The sequence below is a fragment of the Cricetulus griseus genome, chromosome 2 (assembly GCF_003668045.3).
Source record: "Cricetulus griseus strain 17A/GY chromosome 2, alternate assembly CriGri-PICRH-1.0, whole genome shotgun sequence".
NCBI lineage: Eukaryota > Metazoa > Chordata > Mammalia > Rodentia > Cricetidae > Cricetulus > Cricetulus griseus.
The window spans coordinates 318,715,744-318,738,958 of NC_048595.1; the positions used below are offsets into that span (position 1 = coordinate 318,715,744).

The window sequence follows — 23,215 nt, forward strand, 5'->3', positions numbered from 1 at the left end:
TAAAATAAAATAAAAAATTTTTAAAAAAAGCCAAAAACAGTAAAGTCAGACAAAAATATTTAGCAGGAAAAAATCCCACAGCATTTTGGTTCATTGTATGGGTAAACCATTACAAGCTGTCTTGATGTCTTGCCTAGGGAATCTGTACAACTTTTGGGACTTGTGCTGGTGTCCTAAATAAGAGCAGAGACCAGCTTTGCTCCCCCAGAGCACACACACACAGCAGCCCCTTCAGCTGCTCGATAGACTGCCTACAGTTTCTCCCCTTTAAAACAGCCAAAATTTTACAAAAATTAATGCTCCCCAAATACTACCTTCCTCTCTTTCTCCTGCCAAAAACACAAATCCATGCCCCTAACTCACCCTTATTCTTCCTTCAGCCAGTTTTTTTCTAAAGAAAAAAACATCACCCCAGCCCAGCAGATCACCTGCCCGTCTCATGTAACAGTCAGAAACTGGGCGGATCACTGAGTCCCTGCCCTGAGCTCCCGGAGCTGAGCTTCCCAAAACACTCAGCTCAGACATCGAAGGTCTCTAAACATTCTGACAATGCCAATTCCACCCCAGACATCTTGAACCATTTTTCGTTTAGCCTTTAGGTAAGCCTGGACACTTGTCTGCATAGTTACTGTAAATGATTAATTCATTTATTTTTCTTACCTGCTTAATTAAATTATAAGTTCTTGAGGGCAAGGACCAGGTCTGAATTTTTCTGTATCACTAATAACAAAACAACCAATCAACCCTCAACAAGTGCTGAATGAGAGGGGAGAGGGGAATGAGTGAAAAACGGAGATGAAGGTCCCTTAAACCAGTCCATTGGTACAATAGAAAAGTATCCATCCTTCTCTTGCCCCAAATTCCTCCCTTAGACACGGGGCTCCTTGGGGCTATGGTGGCACAGGGCTATCATGTCACAGAGCACAGGACTTCCTGTACTGGATGGTCAGGTCTACCTGCCCTTTAGGACAAAGAGCTGGACCCATCTCTGAATGCATTCAGGGTAAGATGAACTATATACAGTTGGAATTAAATGCCACTTCTACGAGATCCTTCCTGACAAGATCCTGACCCCTCACAGCCAAATGCCTGCTGAGCAAGCCCTCAAACATGCCTAACTTCTCAAGCCTACAAAGATGTTTGATTCTCCTGCTCCAGTTTCAAATGCACGCCCCCACCCCACGCCACTGTCTCAATGTTGGGGGATGGAGTCATTTCCTGTCATTGTCTTTATCATCTCATCTCCTGCATCCTTTACAGGTAATCTATCAAGTCCCTCAGTCACACCTGGAAAATAAAATCAGGCCTGGAATATAACAAGCATCCAAGTGAGATTTGTTAAGTTCATAAGGAAGTGCCTCTCGGGCTTCAGTGAAAAGCCGAGGTAGAATGCTTGCTTTGGCAACATGGATACTAAAAATGATGATACAGAGAAGATTAGCATGGCCCCCGTACTGACCCTGGGGCTGACATCTTGTCTCAGATGGTAAGGATGCTTGCTGCTGAGCATGAACACGTGAATCAATTTCCAGAACCTACATGGTAAAGGGGGACTCACAAGTTGTCTTCCAACTTCCATATGTGCCCCAAGGCATGTGCCACATACATGTGCGTGTCCACTTATGCATGTGCACAAACACACATTAAGTTTTCTTTTCTTTTTTCTTTCTTTTTTTTTTTTCAGCTGACACTCTCACTTGAAACACAATTCTACAGTCCAGAGAACTAAACCCAGAACTGCAGACTGGGAGCAAACAAACTATGGTTTGATCTGGCAAGATAAGCACCAAGGGAAAATGTAATGTAAAACTTCCTTTAAACAAACAAAATGACCATTGACCCTGAAAGGAAATACTGCCCCTGCCTTACCTGCAATGAAGGTCGGCACCTCCAAGATCCTCAGCAGACACCTCTTCGCCAGTAGCTGCCTTCACCTACAAGGACAAAAGGCACTGTGAGACTGGCCCGCTGAAGATACCAAATGCAGCAATAACAAGCACATCCCCTAGCCTGACTACACTACCTTCTTCCTTCCACAGAGCTGAAGACCACTGTAATTTCTCATCCCACCTCCAGGCAGAGTGAGAGAATATCATCCCAATCTGCAGATGGGAAATCTAAACCCAGACGCACAAACAGTTGCCCACAGCTCTCATATATAAAAGATAAACCCTGGAAGCTCACTCTCTTCTTTATGATGCTACCCAACACACCTGAAAGCTTTGGAGTGGTGGGCACTCCCCTGACTGCCTGAGATCTCTTCTTCTTTCACCTGCCAGGTGAGCTCTCACTTGGCCTGTAGGAGTCCTCATGATGATGACACCCTATGGTATTAACCAAGTAATGCTGGCGGTGGTGGTTTGAAAGAAAATGGCCCCCAAATGGAGTGGCACTATTAGGAGGTATGGCTATGTTGGAGTAGGTGTGGCCATGTTGGAGGAAGTGTGTCACTGTGAGGGCAGGTTTCGAGGTCTCCTTTGCTCAAGCTTCACTCAAGGATATTCAGACCATTTCCTGTTGACTGCAAGATGTAGCACTCTTAGCTCCAGCACCACGTCTGCCTGCACGCTGCCATGTCCCACCATGATGATAATGGACCGAACCTCTGAACGGTAAGCAAGCCACCCCAATTAAATGTTTTCCTTTATAGGAGTTACTGTGGTCACAGTGTCTCTTCACAGCAATAGAAACCCTAACTAAGACACTGGCCTATCCACGGTCCAAGAAGAGAGTTCCACTTGCACATCTATAGTATTTCAGCAATCTGTACATATGTCTTGCATCAGCTCCATACTATGGTGGAGCTGGAATTCATTCATCCTCAAATACTCAATAACCGGGGCTATAAAATCCAGTTATCTTTAAGGTGGGGAAAAAAAAATGTCTTATAGCAGTTACCCAAATCTAAGATCCAGCAGGATAGAGCCAACAAGAAAGAAAGAAAATCAAACAATAAATCAAGAGTTACTTCATTATAGCCCAAGAAACTACAAGAAAATTTTTTAAAAAAATCACTTAAAACTAAATGCCAATCTCATCTGGTAGGAACTGTTTGTTGATTCCTATTTCACTGGGTTGACTAATCTGTTTCTTGAGATAAAAATTTAAAAATTTTATTAAAACAATAAGAACTAATCTAAGATACAGCATAGAGATGGCTATTCTTCACTGTATCAAAACCTCTGTTTTAAATAAAATATCTTTCCACAGAGAGAGGCAATTAAAAATTTTCACCTTCAATTATTCCACCCTCAGAAGTCAATTACCAGTTCTCTTTCCAAAAAATGCAGTGCTAAATGGCTTTCAGTCCAGAAGATAACTAATTATAAGATGTGTCTGAATATTTAAAGTCATAGAGATAAACAACAGATATACTATATTTATTCGCAGGGATCTGACTAATTTCCAGTGTGGGGGGTTGTCATCAGTTAATATTTATTGAACACCCACAACATGTTTGATGCTGTGACAGGCACAAAGATGACAAACGTCAGAAACAATGAAAGCTATTCACCCTAGTAAACAGCAAGTTAGGGGGGTAAAGGAGCCACAAGAACAGAAAGTCCCTCAAACCCCCATTTGCTTCAGCCACCTGGAACTACAGCACCTGAGCCCCCTCTTCAAAGCCTTTTCTCAGCTGCCTACAATCAAGTGTCAGGATACCGAATTCTCAAATCTATGGGCCTTCAGATTCTTCCTCTCCTAAAGACAGTCTCTCATGGACCACTGACAGAGGTTCAGATCTGGAGAACTTCAGGCTTCAAGGGCCACTGAGTCAAGTTCAATCTGAATCCATGGTAGACCGGGATGAACTCTTCTAAAATGTCAGGTGTTATTCCAGCATGAATCCTCCCAACAGAAGTTTTCAAACATCACTCATACCTTTATTTGTGAAAGTTTGTACCCGTCACAGTGAAAAGGTAAAAAGTTAAGTACATTTTCCACACATGAGCCAATGAACACATCACAAACAGCACGAGAAATATTAACAGATAAGAACACAAGCATTCTAAACAACACTGGAAAGTTATCACAGTTAAAGTACCAGCTCCTTCTGGTCTACCTCATCTTCAACAGGAAGCATTTACTTTGCATGAAAATGAGTTCTTACTAGTAACTGACATACCTTGAGGTCCATAATTTTAAAGCATACATTTCAGAGGCTTTTCTGGTAACCACAAAATCATACAGCCATCACCACTAGCTAATTCAAGAACATTTCATCACTCCCAGAAGAAACTCCCACTCAGCAGTGGCCATTCTCCATAATTCCCCCCTCCTAGAGACTGACAGCCACTATTCTACTTTGTATCTCCATTAATTTGGCTCCCTTAAATATTTGCAAACATGGAATCACATTTTTATCCAAAAATGTCTCACATTTCCCATCCATATTGTGAAGAATTTCATTCCATTCTATGTATGGATAACATTTTATTGCTTCTGGTCCTCCTGTCTACTTCCTAACTCCTGGGAGTACAGTTGTGTGCTATGATATCCAGATCAAAACAAAGTCTAGAATAAGCCAGGCATTCAAAATTCTCAAAAAGCCAAAGATATTTCTCCCATCAGTTTCTTCCACTCTACATTTATTCTATCTTTTCCACAATTTCATTATGAGCATGAAGGCATAGAAATGCATATTTCCCAACATTTTACCCCAAATTAATATTATATGTAACCCAGAATGGTCAAATTCTTAAAGAGTGAAAAAAGACAATGGTGGGGCTAGACATGGCACATATTTTAATGCCAGCAGAGACAGGTGGATCTCTGTGAGTTCAAAGACTGCTTGATCTACATAGTGAATTCTAGGCCAGCCAGGGCTACCCAGTGTGTCCCTATCTCAAAAAGAAAGAAAGAAAGAAAGAAAGAAAGAAAGAAAGAAAGAAAGAAAGAAAGAAAGAAAGAAAGAAAGAGGAAGGAAGGGAAGGGAAAGGAAAGGAAAGGAAAGGAAAGGAAAGGAAAGGAAAGGAAAGGAAAGGAAAGGAAAGGAAAGGAAAGGGAAAGAGAATGGTGGTTGCCAAGGCAGCAACATTAGGGAACATTTAATGGGTTTACAGTGCAGAAAATAAAAAAAAAAAAGGCTCTGGAGCTGGATATGGCAACATCTACACGATAATGCAAATGTTTAATGCCACCCAAGCAAACAATTAAGATTTATTAGACAGTAAATTTATGTGATACATTATACTTACCAACATTTTTAAAGCATAGAATGGTTTGTGTCTATATTTACTTCAATGAATTAATAATCCATCAACCAAGACAATGTTCTTACCAAGGGTGGTCCGGCTAAGAAGATGGTGCCCTGCTTTTGTACGATGATGTTTTCATCAGCCATTGCAGGCACGTATGCGCCTCCTGCCGTACAGGAGCCCATGACCACAGCTATCTGCAAGGGAGGCACAGAAAAGCCATGGGGTGAGATTCCAACAGGAAACAGCATGGCACTGACACAACATCCCTACTGCAGTGCCTAGGTGCCACTAATAGCTGATCTCTGGACTTCACTTTAGAAATGGAGTCCTGAGCTGATTCTTATTGTGTAGCCTAGGCTAGCCTAGAACTCACGATCCTCCCATCTCCTGAAAACAGAGCCTCCAGGCACACACCCTCCCTGTGACTAGGATAGTATCTCTTTTGTTGTTATTGTTTTTTATTTAATTTAGAAACAATCTTATTTTACATATCAATAAGTTCCCTCTCCCTCCCTTCCTCCCATGCCCCCCACTGACCCTGTCTGTCTGAATGCATTCAAAGTGTGTGAGCAGGTACCCACAGAGACCAGAAGAGGGTCTGACCCTTTGGAGCTGGGGTTACGAGTTTGGTGTGGGTGCTAGGAGCTGAACTCAGGTCCTCTGGGAGAGCAGCAAGTGCTCTTAACCACTGAGTTATCTCTCCTGCCTCCTAGAATAGTGTCTTTTTTCTTTTTTTTCAACTTTTTTATTTGAATTAGAAACAGGATTGTTTTACATGACAATCCCAGTTCCCTTCTCCTTCCCGTCCTCCCCTACCCCCCCTCCAACTAAAACCCTATCTATCACATATCCTTTCTGCTCCCCCTGGATGGTGAGGTCTTTCATAGGGTGTCATCAGAGTCTTTCATATCCTTTGGGATAGGGCCTAGGCCCACCCCCGTGTGGCTCAGGGAGTATCCCTCTATGTGGAATGGGCTCCCAAAGTCCACACCTATGCAAGGAATAAGTACTGAACTTCTACAGGAGGTCTTGTAGATTTCTGAGGTTTCCTCACAGAAACTCATGTTCCTGGGGTCTGGATCAGTCCCATGCTGGTATTCCAGGTATCAGTCTGGGAAGCAAGAGCTCCCCAATGTTCAGGTCAGCTGTTTCTGTGAGTTTCACCAGCCTGGTCTGGATCCCTTTGCTCTTCACTCGTCCTACTCTGCAACTGGATTCCAGTTCAGTTCAGTGATTAGTTGTGGATGTCTTGACCTCTTGTACAAAACCATTTTTAGAGGGCTTATGTTACACTCAAACACTTAGATAAAGATCCTATCAGTAGAACCCTAGCCTGATAAACTACTAGTCTGAAAAAAGAAACCTACTGCACATCCACCTCTATAAAATTCCTCAAGGGAGAACTAATAGTAGTGTACCCTCTAGACAATCACTTTATATAAATAAATAGCTCATTTATTTATTGACATTGAATAATCCATTGAATGAATGATACTAATATTTTGTGGTAGCACAAATATATCTTCTAAATATAAAACTAATGTTAATATTTACACTTTAAAAGTTCACTCAAATGACTAAGTTGGCAAAGTGATCCCCAATACCCATGTAAAAAAGTTGGGCATGGTATATATACCAGGAATTCCAGTGATGGGGAGGCAGAGAAAGCCAGGTCCCTGGATTTCACGGCTCCACTAGTCTAGTCAAACAGGTAAATTCAATGAAAATCAAAGACCTTGCGTCAAAAACTAAGGTGGAAGGATTAGGGAAATGGTCCACTGGTGAAAGTGCGTGCTGCTCAACCTGGGTTTGAATTCCCAGCACATGAAACGCATGGCACCCATGCAAAACACCAGGAATAGCTATAACACCAGCAAAGAGGAGTGAAGCCCAAGAACTTGCTGGCCAGAAGCCCAGCAGAAATGGTGACCTTGTGAGCCTCCTAGTTTGTAAATTAGAGGTCCTGATTCAAAGCAGAAGGTCCAGGAAGCAACAGAAAAAGACCTGATGTCCTGCCCTGCCCTCCACATGTGAGAGCATGAACTCATAGACACCCATATATGTACATCACACACACACACACACACACACACACACACACACACACACAAGTTGGAGAATGACCCAACATTGTCCTCTGGCCGCCACACATACATGCACCCTTGTGTACATGAGTGGGCATACACATACACCACAGAAGTGTCAGTTGCTACCAGGAGGAAGTGCAGTCAGCAATGGAGTTTATGGAACACAGCCCACTAGATAAAAATGTTGTGATGGGTACATCCTGGAGAGCCAGCACCCCAAGAGGACTGTCTCCAGGATGCCCCTTGCTTCTGCTGTGCTTCCTCCTGCTTGCTGCTGCTGTGTTCCTGCTATATTTGGCATGGTGTGATTACTATGTGACAGGATCCCACTGTGTCTAGTGTAGTGTGACTGTTTCATGGGAAAATCCCACTCCTCACTGGGCAATTTACTTGCAGATCATAATGAAGATGAGTTTTCTAAAAGCAATGATGCTTAGTTAGATCTATGATTTAATTGAACTTTCTGGGTCAGCCTAAAAGATACAGATGGTTAAAACAGTAAAGTTGATTAGGGAAATGGTTTAGGTTATTCTGCCAATTGCTCCAATAAGAAGTAGAAAAAGGCAAAATTAGGCTAGAAGTCAGTTTCCCCTGTGAGATTTGCAGAAGATGGAAAATAAGAACAAGGAAGTTTCATGTATTATAGACCCATGAACTCTGCCTGTGGAAGAACAAGCTGATGATTAAAGAAAGCAATTATGTCTCTACACCCAAGGTTAGGCGCGAGTTTCTTGGTCATGTAACTTACAGAATTAATCACAGGTCCCAGGTATGTACCTTGGAAAAACAAAGTTGTAAACTGAAATTACATGACCCTATTGTATGTACAGAAAAATAGGTGGTTAGCTAGATCACTTATTTAAATGTTTGGTAAAGAGGAAGCAGAATAGGAATCTGCTACGCTGAAACCAAAAACAGCTGCCTGCCAGCACAAAAGGAACTAGCTGAAATATACTTAGCTTGCTTAAGACCTCATTAATCAGTTATAAAAGAATCATTGCTTTGGGGTGAATAAAAATGCTTAACCGTTTGTGGGCTTCTAAGAAAAAATGTAACTTGTGATCTCAATGTGATTTCTTTCTGTGAAAAGATTTTAATTTGGTTTTGGAAAACATGTAATGTAGTTGTGAGGTAATCTTTCCTGGTTGTAGACCAGGCTGGCCTCAAACTCAGAAAGATCCATCTGCCTCTGCCTCCCGAGTGCTGGGATTAAAAGCGTGCACCACCACCACCCAGTTTATAATTGATTTTTTAAGGTACCACATGAAAGCAATTTGTGTTTCTGATCCCTATATTCCATCAGCTTGCCTTATATTCACACGAGACCCTGCTTTGGTGACCTTACAGCACACTGATATTAAGCCCAAAGGATAGTACTGTGAGATAACAATTTTCCAACTGCTTGGCCATCACAAAAAGACTTTTCCCTTCATTAAATGTTTTGTGTTTGTTACTAAACTGTCTATGACATTTAATTGTTAACATAATACAGCAGTGGTTTTCAATTACCATTGGTTTTAGCAATCACCCAGAAGTGTGCTTTCAAGCTATCTATAGCTACAAAAGTCCCTCCTCATACACACAAGGCAACACCAATTATAGCAGACAGGACTTGGTGGCTCACCATGTCTGAGGGATAGATGAATTGTGGATGAATTAATGGTTAATATCTAAGCACCTTCCTTTAAAGTGGGGCAAAATAAAATGACAAAATGCCAGTACAGTAAATCTGTGTGATGCACCTGGGTGTTTAACTATCTCTGCACTTTATGAAGATCTGGAACATTCTGAGCAAGGTTCAACCTGTGGATGGCAACCCTTTGGGGTAGAACAACGCTTCCACAGGGATCATCTAAGACCATGGGAAAATATAGACATTTACATCACGATTCATAACAGTAGCAAAATTACAGTTATGAGGCAGCAATGAAAGTAATTTTATGATTGGGGGCCAAATTAGATCACAGCATCAGGAATGTTGAGAACCACTGCTCTGAGGGAATGAAGGTCAGTTTTACTCTCCACGACAACACTAGGTTCAGCTCATACTATCTCAGTGCTCAGAAGAAAAAGGCTCAAGGGACTGAGAGCAGAGTCGAGGTGATGTAAGATTCTAAAAGGGAACAGTTCTCAAAAATAAGACCAAAAAAAAAAAAAAAAAAAAAAAAAACCATCAGCAGAGTGGAGTCCAGGAAAACAACTAGAGAGCAAAGGAGAGGAGAGAATAGAAACTGTCGGCAAGTGCTGGATATGAGGATAGGGTAGGGGCAGGAGGCAGGGATTATTTTGTCAGAGTACCATCATACCATCTGCTATGGAATGAGTGTTTGTGTCACCTCCCAAACTCACGGTAATGCCTCAACCCCCACTGTGATTTGGAGGAGAAGCCTCAGAGATACAACTGGGGTTATATGATCATGCGAGTGGAACCCACGATGTTATCAAGGTCCCTGTAGAGACTCAAAAATCTCTCTGTCCATCAAGTGAGGTCAAAACCAGGAGGAGGCATTTACCAAGTCCTGAACCCAAACCAACCAGGCCTGCACTCCGGTTCGTGGGGTCCTCCAGCCTCATAGTAAATGAAGGAGACCAGGTACAAAGTTACAGGAGATGTTCCCAACAGACAAACCCATAGAGGCAAAGGAGATCCGTAGCTGGGAGGACTGGGCAGGAACACAGAGTGATTGCTAATGGGAAGATAAAAATATAATAAGCTTGATCCAACTCAGTGATACCCAAAACACAGCTAAGTTTCACAGTTAATAGAGGAGTTGTATTTTCACAATGCTGCTACAAAATTTAAAAACACAGTGTGGAAGGGATGTCAGACACCCACTTCTGGCCTCCAAGAGCATTAGGCACATATATGGTACACAGACATACATACAGTCAAAATGCTCATGCAAAATAAATAAGTAAATAAATACATTTTTAATAAATAAAAACTTTAAAAGCACAAAAAAACCTTCAAGAGCTGCAGTTACTATGCCCATAAGAATCAAAATTCTCAAACGTTTCATCAATAACAAAGAAAGCCTTTCTAGTCACAAGTATTTTTCATTTATTTTTAAAAGGCATTTATTTATTGAGATGGGATCTTACTATGCAACCCCACTGGATTAAAATTTGATTTACAGACCAGGTTAGCCTTAAACTCAGACTGTCCATCTGCCTCTGCCTTTGATTAAGGGCTGTGATTAAAGGGGTGAGCCACTCATTCATTTATTTTTATTTATGTGTAATTGTGTGCCTGGGTGAGTTTTATGTGCATGTGAAGACCAGAAAGGGGGATCAGATGCCCTGGAACAGGTGTTGCAGGTGGTTATGGATGGCTGACCCATCTTTCTAGCTGCTTAATCACAAGTATTTAAATAAATAGAATTTTAATGCTATGCAAGCAGACAGATGCTGATAATAGCAATACAGATGAAAAGAACACAACACAGATAAGTCACCAACTAAACCAGTCAGCATCACACAGTCTCATCTTATTATTTAATTTTGAGTTGCTGGTCACCCACAACAGGACACAGGGAGGAGTGGTACAGCAGCATCCTGCCACTCCATCCTCTGCTCACAGGACCCAAGGGATCCCAGGGCAATAACAAGTGCTCCAGGCCCAGTGTGCCCTTGTGCAAGTCCTATGCAAGGTCACTCTGGGATCCAAAGTATCTGAAACTGTAGAGAAAATTCTGCTCCACTCTCCACTAAGAACTACGATGCCATAAAAGACATGGCTACGCTATGAGGTATGGACTCGGCTTGAGTTGTAGACACATCATCAGTACTGTGCAAGAAGTGACATCAAGGGGACCCTCATAGGGACAAAGATGAACTCCAAGAACTCTGAGAGGCAACAATCTTCCACCACCAGAGAGGGGGCCTGCTATGTGACAGAGATAAAGGGAGAAGGAGGCCAAGCATAATTCTGTAACTTATGAGCAAGAAAGTAGGGGGTGGCCACGGATGACTTGTAAGCCACAGAAACAACCCCTGTTGTCACTCCCACAAGCAAGCGCTGAATAACAGAAATAAGTTGCTGCAAACCACAGACAATCACATGGAACTCTTCAGACAAATCCATTACGCTCCAGGTCTTGCCAGGGCAAACAGACTGGTTCTCATTATAACAAAATGAATTACAAACATAGCCTAGCAGGCTGCTCAGTGGAAGGGGAAGGCTTACCAGGGAGGTCTTATACCTCATTCTGAAAAGGTGTGAACTCTGGACCTCCTGTGCCCCCTGCAGAGCTGGAGACCATTTTCCACTTCAGCACATTCTGAGATAAATACATCAGAGACTGGGATAACTGCAACAGAGACTGGAATCAATGCAACAGAGACCCAGATAAATCCAACAGAGACCACGATAAATGCAATAGAGGGAAGAGTCCCAGGGCTGGATGGAAAAACCACTCAAAATGTGTTTCCTTTTCAGCCTCACATGTTGCTCACTTTTTTATTCAAAGTAATTGTGAAATAGCAGACACTGGGGGCTGGAGAAATGGCTCAGAGGTTACGCACACTGACTGCTCTTCCAGAGGTCCTGAGTTCAATTCCCAGCAAACACATGGTGGCTCACAACCAGCTATAAAGAGATCTGGTGCCCTCTTTGGGCCTACAGGCATACATGCAGGCAGAATACTATCTACATAATAAATAATAATTTAAAAAAAGAAAAGCAGACATTGTCTGTGTCATATATATGTCCTGTCTTTACCTGAAGAACCTCCATCAGAAATAAAAGCCACAAGAGCACAGCCCGGCTGAATAGCTGGCCAGAAGTTCAGATCATTGTCACCTGCATCAACACTGGATCAACACTGCTAACTCTGAGGTACTCATGCTCACCTGCACCAACAGGTTTGAAGGCCACAAGGATGCAGCAAGTCCATCTTACCCAGAATTCCTCTTCCTCAATCTTATTATCAGAGAGCACTCATGTCTCCCAACTTCTGCTCATCTTTATTGACAATAACAGCACCTGTTTAAGCCCCCCAGAATGATCATAGATGCTTGAAACAAAGGCAGTCAATGAGGTCAACTTCAAAAGTCATGAACTTCCTCTAAGAAGTGAAGGTGGAGGTAAGACACAGAGAGGGACCCCTGATAATCATCTAAAATTCTTCAAAATTTGGAGCAAATAGGGAAAAAGTACAAAGGGGGGCAAAATGGGAAGCCCTAGAAACTGCACTTGAATATAGCAAGATAAATAAAGCCTTTTCAGCAGAAAAGAAAATCTAGTCAAAGCAAAAACACCTTGCTGCTGAGGCACTCTGGCAAAAGAAGAGACTTTCTAAGCCAAACAGCAAGCTACAGGAAGTGGACTATGGCTGGCAATGAAAGGTAACAGGAAAGTGAGGCCTCTGTTAAAGACTATAAACCTCCATATAAGAATCCAGCAACACAAAGACAGCAGACTGCAAGGGTCAGCCTGAGTGTGTACAAGGCTGCAGAGAGGCTTCAGACAGGAGCTCAGAAAGGTTGGGCCCCAACCTCTGAGGTCTGTAAACTCCAGACTAGGGGTTCCTGGCCCACCATGATGTAAGGAAACAAGAGACCATGAAGGCCAATTACCTACTACAACCTGTCAGTGTGTTAGCATTTGCTTCAACAGTTACAGGAGACCATCTTTTAATAAACATTAACATGTCTCATCTCAGGGAGATACGTAAAGATATAAAAATTCATCTGATATTGCTCTAATCACAAAGAAATCAGCAACTAGAGAGAAGAGTTAAGAACAGCTGTGGAGCCGGACATTGGTGGCGCACACCTTTAATCCCAGCACTCGGGAGGCAGAGGCAGGTGGATCTCTGTGAGTTTGAGGCCAGCCTGGTCTCCAGAGCAAGTGCCTGGATAGGCTCCAAAGCAACACAGAGAAACCCTGTCTCAAAAAACCAAAAGAAAGAAAGAAAGAAAGAAAGAAAGAAAGAAAGAAAGAAAGAAAGAAAGAAAGGAAAAAAGAAAGGAAGGAAGGAAGGAAGGAAGGAAGGAAGGAAGGAAGGAAGGAAGGAAGAACAGCTGTGGAGCTGGGTAGTGGTGACACACGCCTTTAATGCCAGCACTCGAGAGGTAGGGGCAGGTGGATCTCTGTGAGGCCAGCCTGGTCTACGAATGAAAAAGATAAATAGTTTGACCTAAAAAAGTCTTTTTTCTTTCAAAGCAAAACTCCAGTGTTAAACCTGAAAGGTCTAGATATCTGTCAACATTGTTTCTTAATTCTGAGAATATATAGGGGGCTGGAGAGATGGCTCAGCCCTTAAAGGCGAGGCTCACAATCAAAAATATGAGAATATACAGGAAATGACAGAGATACGATTTTAAGAGATATATTCTTAGGATAAGTAGATAAATAGATCTAAAATGGGCAAGGTTAATAATGTTAAGTAAAAAAACAATCTGGGGGTAGAAAATAGGAATGGGGTAATTACTGATCATTGTCAAAATGTATAGATAACATAACCAGAGTTACAGCTTAGTCTGTTCTGTGTTGTTATAACATAATACCTGAGACTGGATATTTTACATATTAAAAATGATCTATTTGATACATTTGGTTGTAGAGGGTGAAAGATCAGATACCCCATTTATTTATTTATTTATTTATTTATTTATTTATTTATTTATTTAATGTGCATTGGTGTTTTGCCTGTATATACGTCTGTGTGAGGATGTCCGAGTTACAGACAGTTGTGAGCTGCCATGTGGGTACTGGGAATTGAACCCAGGTCCTCTGGAAGAGTAGTCATTGCTCTTAACCTCTGAGCCATCTCTCCAGCCCCTGGTAAGGACTTTCTAACTACATTACAGTATGTCAGGTGGCAGGTAGCATCATGGCAGAAACATGTGACAGGAAGATAGGTCATATGACAAGCTAAGACACAAGAGACCAGAAGGGCCCATGTTCATACTTTAATAATATAAAATATAAAACACACTCTCGAAGGAATTAACCCACCCCCAAAATCCTGCATTAATCCCTTCTGGGGGCAGTGCTCTATGACCGACCCAACTTCCACTAGACCCACCTGTTAAAGGTCTACCACTTCAGCACTGTCACTCTGAAGACTAGGCTTCTAAAAACTCCTCAGGGGACAAGCCACATCCAAGGCATAGTACTGCAGACAGCTGGCTTATATAATAGGTTATTAAAGATGCTTTTAACCACTCTAAGCCACAATTTTAAATGACAAAATATAAGAAAGGGGCTGGGTATGTGGCTCACTGGTATGGCATGAGGACTTGGATTTGTTGCTCAGCATTGGGAAAGATGGGATGGAAAGAGACAGGAAGAGGGGAGGAGGGAGAAAGGGGAGAAAACCAGTTAATATGTTGGCATTTGCTTTAACAGTTACAAGGAGATCATCTTTTAATAAATATTAGCATGTTCCACCTCAGAGAAATTTTCAAAGACAAAAATTCATCTGCTATTGCTCTACTCAGAAGAACCAATAAAGTATGAGAAATCAGCCAGGACCTATCTAGAGAGAAGAGTTAAGAATATCTGTGTAAATTCAAAGAATGAAAAAGATCAATATTTGAACCTATAAAAGTTTAAGTAAGGGGAAAAGCAAAGAATCAAGGCTGACATCTAAGCACCAATCCCACAACAGGAAAGGAAGATGGGAATTTGAGAGATGGTTCCATGGTAAGAACACACACTGCTCTTGAGGAGAACCTGTGTTTGGTTCCTGGCACTCACAAGGCAGCTCATAGCCATCTGTAACGCTAGTTTCTGGGCACCTGATACCCTCTAGCCTCCAGAGGCACCAGGCATGCAGGTGGTACACACACAGACATCTGCAAACACTCAGATACATATAAAGTAATCGGAAGACAGCAGCGAGCAGACAAGCAGGAGATGGTGATGTGCTCAGGTCTGGCTGAGCCAAAAGAGCCTAGAACACCGTGTTTTGCCTGCTCTCTCATACAGTCACTGAACACTTCTGCCATCAGATGAGGGAGGGTGTTCCTCCCACACCAAGTAATCAGTCCGAATCCTGGATACCAGCGAGGTGTCCCCTTATCCAATTCAGTTTTGACACCATCTGGAGATAGCACCAGCTCCTACCAGACTGCTCCCACTTCAAATACTAAACACCGGCAGACGCACCAGCTTCAGGCTGCCTAACCATAAACCACTACTCCTCATCCTTGCATTCAATATGCTAGAATGGCCCATAGAACTCAAGCAAAATGCTTTCCTTCCGCTAGTTAGTTAACAAAGGCTACAGAGAACAGCCAGATGATGGTACACAGGTGGGCCCCGTCTCTATGGAGCTGAGATTTGCCACTCTCCCAGCACTCAGATGTGTATAAATAGTGGGAAGATCTTGAAAGCCCCATAGAGGTTTGCAGGAGGGATTTGAATAGGGGCTTCATCATGCAGGCATGAGGGATCATCTTTATTCCCAGGCCCTCTCCTCCAGAAGATGGGGGCGGGGGGGGGGGGGGGGGGGGCTGAAGGCATCAAGCTTCTGATCATGGCATGGTCTTTCTGGTTGCCAACCTCCATCAGGAGTTACCTCATTAGAAGAAAGGAAATTGCCCAGGAAAGTCCGAGGGATTTAGCAGCTTTGCACCAGGCATCAAAGACCAAACGGTAAAACAAAAGATGTTCCTGGCATCCTTATCTACCAGGGTCTTAGGAGTTGTGTCTTAGGAACAGGATAGAGACCAAATATGGGAACCCAAGCTTTTCCTAACCAGGAACCAGGGGCAGAAACCACACACACACACACACACACACACACACACACACACACACACACACACACACACACACATTTCTATTTCACTCTGAGGCATTAGCAGAAAACCTACAGAGACAGTAGAATCCTGAGGGTTGGAAACAGAGATGTGGAAGGCCGAAGGCCCACACCAGAGGACAGGCAATGACCTGAAATTTTATTCAGTTACTGAGGACAGGTTCTTGGTGGGATTGGGCGGATAGAATGAAAAAAGGAAGAGGAATAAGGGAACTCAGTGTGAAGCTGAAGAATTTGAGGAAAGAAATAAAAGTTGACACAAAAGAAGCTGCACAGTGAGAGGCCTCTGGAGTGGGGGGAGGTTTAGAGGGTAGGGAGCCAGGAATGAAAACCCTGGTCTCTAGTCACCCTTAAGAAGACTGTAATCCGGGCTGGAGAGAGCACCAACTGCCCTTCCAAGGGTCCTGAGTTCAATTCCCAGCAACCACATGGTGGTTCACAACCATCCGTTATGAGATCTGGTGCCCTCTGCTGGTGCAGATATACATGGAAGCAGAATGTTGTATACTTGTTTGATTAAAATCCTGCTCCCCTGCAAATAAAGCCTTAATTAAAAAAAAAAAAAAGGTCTGTAATCACAGAACAGAGAGAGAGAGAGAGAGAGAGAGAGAGAGTGTACACGTGCATGCGTGCACTAAAGTCAGAGGACAACTTGTGCAGTTGGTTGTCTACTCTGGATGCCTGTGTCTACTCTGCCTCAACAGGACACTTAACCATTGATTTCAGGCCCATCTAGGGAGTCTAGAAGCATTTCATCTCATCTCACAGTCCTTTAGGTAATTACATCTAACAAGACCCTTTATAATGACTTTATATTCATACACTCTGAGGATGTCAAGGAGATAAAATAGTTCTGATAATAACTTAAGTCCCCATAATCCTCTTGAATGACCCCTTTTCACTCCTTCCTTCCTATAGTGGCCACACTGTTTATAGCTAAGTGTGACATTCTCCAAGCACACTTACACACAAGCATGACACAGTGAGGCTTCATGCATCCAATTGTCACACCCATGGGCACTGGCTCTACATTTACCTTATAGCTTTTTCTCAATACACCTTTGGGGTTTATTTATTGATGCATGCATTCTAGCTCATTGGTTTTAACGGCAGAACACCATGATGAATCTTCCAAAGATGCCCATGAGTTCATTGTCTTTTGCTCTCATAAGCAATGTTAGTGTGAATATATCTCTATGTAGCTCTTTACCCATACGGTAAAGTTTCCCCTGTTCTAATAGATCATTCATAAAAAAAAAAAATGACTTTCTTTTCAAACTAGTTTTCCCTAGGTAATTAAAACTCATTATAATCCTGGAACATGCCTGCAATTAGTAAAAGTTCAAACTGAAGACAATGTTATAAAACCTTCCTACATTGCATATTCAATTCTGTTTTTTGTTTTTAATTTCATTACATTTACTTATTTATTTTGTGTGTGGCAGGGAGTAAGATGCCACCCCGTGCAAACGCAGGTAGAGACAAACCCTTAAGAGAGAGTCTGTCTTTCCTTCCACCTGCAGATTCCCAGAGCTGGAACTCAAGTCACCAGGCTTGGTGGCAAGAGTATTTATTTCTTTGAGCTGTCTCACCTGAGCAAATTCTGCTTTATTTTTAATTCATCATTTTGTAATAGAAATGACATCTGAAGTTTTTTTTTTAAACAAACAACCAAACACATATTTGACTAATGAGCAATTACCTGTGTGATATTTTTAGAAGACATAATTGCTTGATTATAGAATATACGGCCAAAATGGTCCCGATCTGGAAAGGTGTCGGCTTGCCGAGGTAAGTTGGCCCCTCCTGAGTCAACTGCATGAGGAAAAGGAGAGAAATGAGCACAGCTAACAAATGGCCACAGTTAATCAGATCCTCCCGCAAATGTGTTCTAGATTTTGGACCCACCAACATAACCCAACGTTTCCTCCCAACATATTAATTAGGCTTTCCAACCTTCCATCAAAACTCCACATGAACTGCTCAGGACACTCTGTCCCTTCAAGAGCAGCCAAAGACCCAAAGACACCATGAATTCTCCAGTGGAACTGAAAACGCATCTTCCTAGACTAAGGAACCATTAAAGGATTAATGGGTAATTTGTATGTTGCTTTATTATATTATTTCTCTTGTTTTTATTTATCTGGGTTCAAGATTTTTTTTCTTTAAGTGATTTAGCTGTATGACTCATGCTGTGATCCTCCTGCCTCAGCTTCCTAAGCATTAAGATTAGTTTTACTAAAGATTTAAGTAATGGACAACAGTGCCTGCTATCACGCAGGATGGCCAGGCATGTGAAGCTAGCTTGGGTTACACAGGGAGACTTTTGTCTCAAAGCAGAGATCCTTATTTCATAGCTGTGTGATGATACAAGATCAGAGGTGTGTTTTCTGGCCATTCTAAACACCTCTAGCTTCCTTAGCTATGAAATAAACAACAGAAGCAATTTCATATAGCTATGAGGAGGACACAAAATTATGAGTGTAAAAAGCCTTTAGTCCAGCATCTCTATTCTGAGTGTACAGAATAAATGTTAAAAAGAAAAATACGATCTAGGTGTGGTGGTGCACACCTTCATAATCCTAGCACTCAGGAGGTAGAGGCTGGAGGATCTCTGAGAGTTCCAAGCCAGCCAAGGCTACATAGACCATGTCTCAAAAAAAAAAAAAAAAAAAAAAAAAAAAGAAAAAAGAAAGAAAAGAAAAGAATTAGAAATTAACTAATTCTACTAATTCTACATCTACTATTATTGCCTATAATTATTGCCTTTTATTATTTATTATTTTGTATTCTGTCTGCCATTAAATATGACATCCCTGAAGACAGAGACAATGCTAATATTCCTAAGTATACCTCCCCTGTAGTGACTGGCAGGTGCCTGAAAGCAGTTTGCCTTCATTTGCTGTTTTCTATGTGTGCAAAGAAATTCATACTGTGAGTCAACCAGGCAAATTCACTTTCCCAGAAAAAGAAAAAAACAAGTATCTCTATTATGACCTGTTCAAATGTTTACAAATGAATAGCATGTGCTAGGGTTTTTGGCAGACTAAACCAGTATCCAAAAGCTGCCAATTCTAAATTGCTTTGCTTTTAGAATCTGTTCAAAACAGCCTTTAATGCAAATGTAGTTTACTCTCAAATGAAGATTGACTTTCTCTGGAAATCAAGTGTACCTTAAATTACAATCTATTCAAGTTATGTAACGTTCAAGAATTTAACACAGTGCCTGACCCTCAAGAAATTCATAAATATTAGCTATTTTTTAATAGTTCCAGTTAATTATAGTTAACAGAAAAATAAGCTATCCAGGGGAAGAGCTAGCACATGACAAACTGTTAATTTACCTATGTGGTACTATGGGCAGTTCTTAGTAACCTTCCCCCACAGTTCTCAGCAAACACTATATTCCCTTCTAGCTCAGGAGGAACCAGCAGTGTTTTAAAACACCCAGTAATGATGTCATCCATACAGCCTTCTACACGGTCTTCCATTTTCCCAGCTAACACAGTCCACAGTGCACTTGTGACTTGCCCAGATAGATGCATGGGAGCCTGTTCTGCAGGGCTATCTCTTGTGCCCGGATGTGCTTCTTCACAGTCACTGGGTAGTAGGTGCCTCCTTTGACGGTGGCATCGTTAGCCACAATCATGCATTCTACTCTGAAAGGCAGAAATGCCAAGAGACTATGAGATTTCTGCAAAATTAAAGGCAATTAAGCTCGTTATAACTAGAGCATGCAATATGGCCTTCAACTTCTAGTGCACATCACTAAATGCCTCTCTCCAGTTGATGGCCTCTTGCTGTAAAACCAAGCTTTAATCATGGTTCACATTTGTTAATTCAATAGAAAATGATTACTTAACAAGATTACACATTCACATTTGATTTTTTAAAGAGCCATTGGGATTGAGATGTTAACCGAGGCCACTGTTCAGTAAGGTTCTTGTTGGTTCCTTTTTTTTTTAAAAAAAAAAAAAAAAAAGATTTTATTTAAGACAGTAAAACCCTGTCTTAAAAAAAAAAAAAAAGGTCTGAGGATATAGCTCAGTTGCCCTGAATGTACACAGCATGGAGTTCAAACTCCGGCACCACAAGAAAAACAGTGTTCTTTACTATTCCAACCATAGGAAACAAAGAAACCACACACACACACACACACACACACACACACAATCTTTCTAAAATAATGTTGTTTGATGTCACAATAAACCCAGATTTTAAATAGCATTACACAAAGGGCTGTGAATATGGATTAGCTGGGAGAATATTACATGATACACTTCAAGGCCTAAGCTGGATTCCCAGTGTCACATACAACTGGCAGGGTGGCATATATCTATAATCACATGTCACAGAAAGAGAAATAAACTCAGTTCACAAAAATACTGTAATGTGCATCTGCTGTGGCTTTGCCCATCCAGCACTCATTATTTGGTACTAGAATTAAACTTTCTTTTAGAAACTGCTTCTGTTTTTTGTTGTTGTTGTTTTGTTTGTTGTTTTTTGTTTTTTGTTTTTGTTTTTGTTTTTCAAGACAGGGTTTCTCTGTAGCTTTGGAGGCTGTCCTGGAACTAGCTCTTGTAGACCAGGTGGTCTCGAACTCATAGAGATCCGCCTGCCTCTGCCTCCCAAGTGCTGGGATTAAAGGCGTGAGACAACAACACACAGCACGGCTTCTGTTTTTAAGCCACATGGTTCAAGCAGCACACCCCAGAGACACATGAACCAGGCAGGCCTTCCTGTTTAGTGTTCCTGCTGTGGCTGAGCAACCAGCAGGCTGCAGCATAAACCCCACGCCTTCTCTGTCGGCTGCAGCCACCTGCAGCCCCCTTTGCCTCTGGGTTTGAGAGCCAACACAACCAGGCAGGACCAGGAAGAGCTGTGCTAACTGTTTGAGCTCTGAGGCCTAGACTAAGCAGAAAAGAAGGCCTACAATGTCTGTTTTCTGCTCAAAGCAGTCTTGAGCAAAACCAGACATCTGTGCTCACCACAAGAAGAGTACTGACAGTATAATGTTCGGCCAAACTCTCTACGTAAAGGACACAAACCACATTTAAGAAATGAGTGGAATTTTCCCAGTCCTGGCACCTCATACTAGAGTGGCTGTAGTCAACTCATACATCATCTTCCCTCCCATTTGCTTGTCTGGGAGAAATCTATATTCAAGATATTGATCCCTGGATACCGACATCCAGGGAGAACAACTCAAGACAGCATAGTTTATGTATCAGCACTGATATTCTCAGACACAGTTGTCAGACTGTATCTGTTTCTAGCATTCTTTCACCAAGGAGAAGTAAACATCTACCCACTCCTTCCTTAAAAGGTCCCAATGAAGAACCAAAGTGTAATTCCACTAAAGCACATCCTAGGGAACCAATGAGTTTACTGGCCTTGGTGAGTGACTACTTGCAGGAGTAGTGGGTGACCCAAAGAAGTCATACTGAAGTCTTCACCCAGCATGGGTGATGCTTCCCCACAGCCGAATCTTTCAGTTGACAACCCCTGGCCTTTATTCTAGCACCTGTGCTTGCAATCAACAGGCTGAGAGGAGCTGCTGGAGTCTCAGGGGACAGTCTGGTGACCCACCCACCACCCCTGAGAGAGAGCCAACAGTCTCAATCAGCTCTGACTGGGAGGTCTCCAGCAAGACAGCTGATCAAACTAAGATGGCAGCTGTTTCATAGGAAGACAATAGTATAATGAATGGGTGTGTGTGGGAAAATAGTGGGAGAGCATGTTTCTAGGTGTTAACAGTCACTAGGACTAAGCAGAAAAGAATGTGATAAAGAATATTCTACTTAATTGTGGATTTCCATGATAGAGGAATTTAGTTTAATTTTGAATGAGCTTTCATTCTTTTTGAAAGATTATTTTTAAATGTCCCAGAAGACTCCCCTAGGGAAAATCTGCCTGCACACTGGTAAACATTAAGCAAAGAGACCAAAAGGTAAAGACAGGAGTTAAGTCAAGCGGTGAGTATGGTGACTGGTGATATGTTTATCATGGCTATATGTTCACCTCTCCTCAAGTCATGGTCATGGGGTTGAGGAACATGTGCCACAAACCAGCCTCTTGAGCTGATGACAACTGCTCCAGGAAAGGTCACAAAGACCAAAGGCAGGCTTCCCAGTTCCCTTGATTTGGGACAAGGTATTTGCCTCTCTGGGACTATGTCCTTCTCAGCACGAGATGATAATTACAGCCACTCTCTCACACAGCTATAGTAGAGATCAAGAGGAGCTCACACAGTCCCCAGCAAAGAACCGATGTAATAGCTTCAACACCACACTTAACACTGGGCAGACTAGATTCCCAGCGTCTAACCGTTTCTAACATCAGCATCAGAAAACCTACAAGACTTGTTAAAACACACATCACAGGGATGACTTAGCACTTAGCCTGCTGTTCTAACCAGTCCCAAGTCATGGTGATGCTGCCTGGGGACACAAGAGACACCTACCTGCTCCTTTAAACGGTGCAAGAGATTAGACAGAGAGCTGCTGAAAACTCAGCATGCTAACAGGGAAGATTTATTCTCCATTTCGAAGCAGGTATCAATTGTAATTAGTTTCCTGGTTTCGGGGGACTTTGTGCCCCCTTCCCTTTCTCAGTGCTGGGATTTCATTTGGTCTTGTGCGTGGTGTCAGTCTCTGTGAGATCACATGTGTGCCAGTCCTGTCATGTCTGAAAGAAGATATTTCCTTGGAGCCATCCACCACCTCCGGCTCATACAACCTTTCGGCCTCCTCTTCCGAACAGATTTTTGTCTCACTGATTTTCTTTTTCTTTTCTTTTTTTTAATTTTTGGGATGGGGTTTCTCTACACAGCCCTGGCTATTCTGGAACTCACTATGTAGACCAGGCTGGTCTCAAACTCAAGAGAGCTGTCCACCCTGTGAACTGGGATTACAGACATGCCCCACCACACCTAGCTTTAGCGATTTTTGTTGTTATTGTTGTTTTGTTTTGTTTTGTTTTGTTTTTGTTTCAGTTTGTCTGTTTTTTCTATTCTTTTTTTTTTTTTTTTGAAAGAGAGAAAAAAACATGAAGTTGTATGGGTAGAGAGGTGGGGAGGACCTGGGAAGGGTAAGGCAAAGGGAAAGAATATGATCAAAAATAGATTGTGGGAAAAAAAAAAACTTTTTAATTAAAA

General features: G+C 42.1%; 1 protein-coding gene across 1 annotated transcript in view; it reads right to left on the bottom strand.

The window, feature by feature from the left end:
- Mccc2 (methylcrotonoyl-CoA carboxylase 2) overlaps positions 1-23,215 on the bottom strand; it is a 60,167-nt gene that overhangs the window by 19,736 nt on the left and 17,216 nt on the right. Inside the window, exons 5-8 of the mRNA XM_027401636.2 lie at positions 19,591-19,718; positions 17,762-17,874; positions 5,282-5,395; positions 1,870-1,934 (exon numbers count right to left, since the gene is read on the bottom strand). Of these exons, the coding sequence (XP_027257437.1) occupies positions 1,870-1,934; positions 5,282-5,395; positions 17,762-17,874; positions 19,591-19,718 (420 nt within the window). The remainder of the gene's footprint in view (positions 1-1,869; positions 1,935-5,281; positions 5,396-17,761; positions 17,875-19,590; positions 19,719-23,215) is intronic.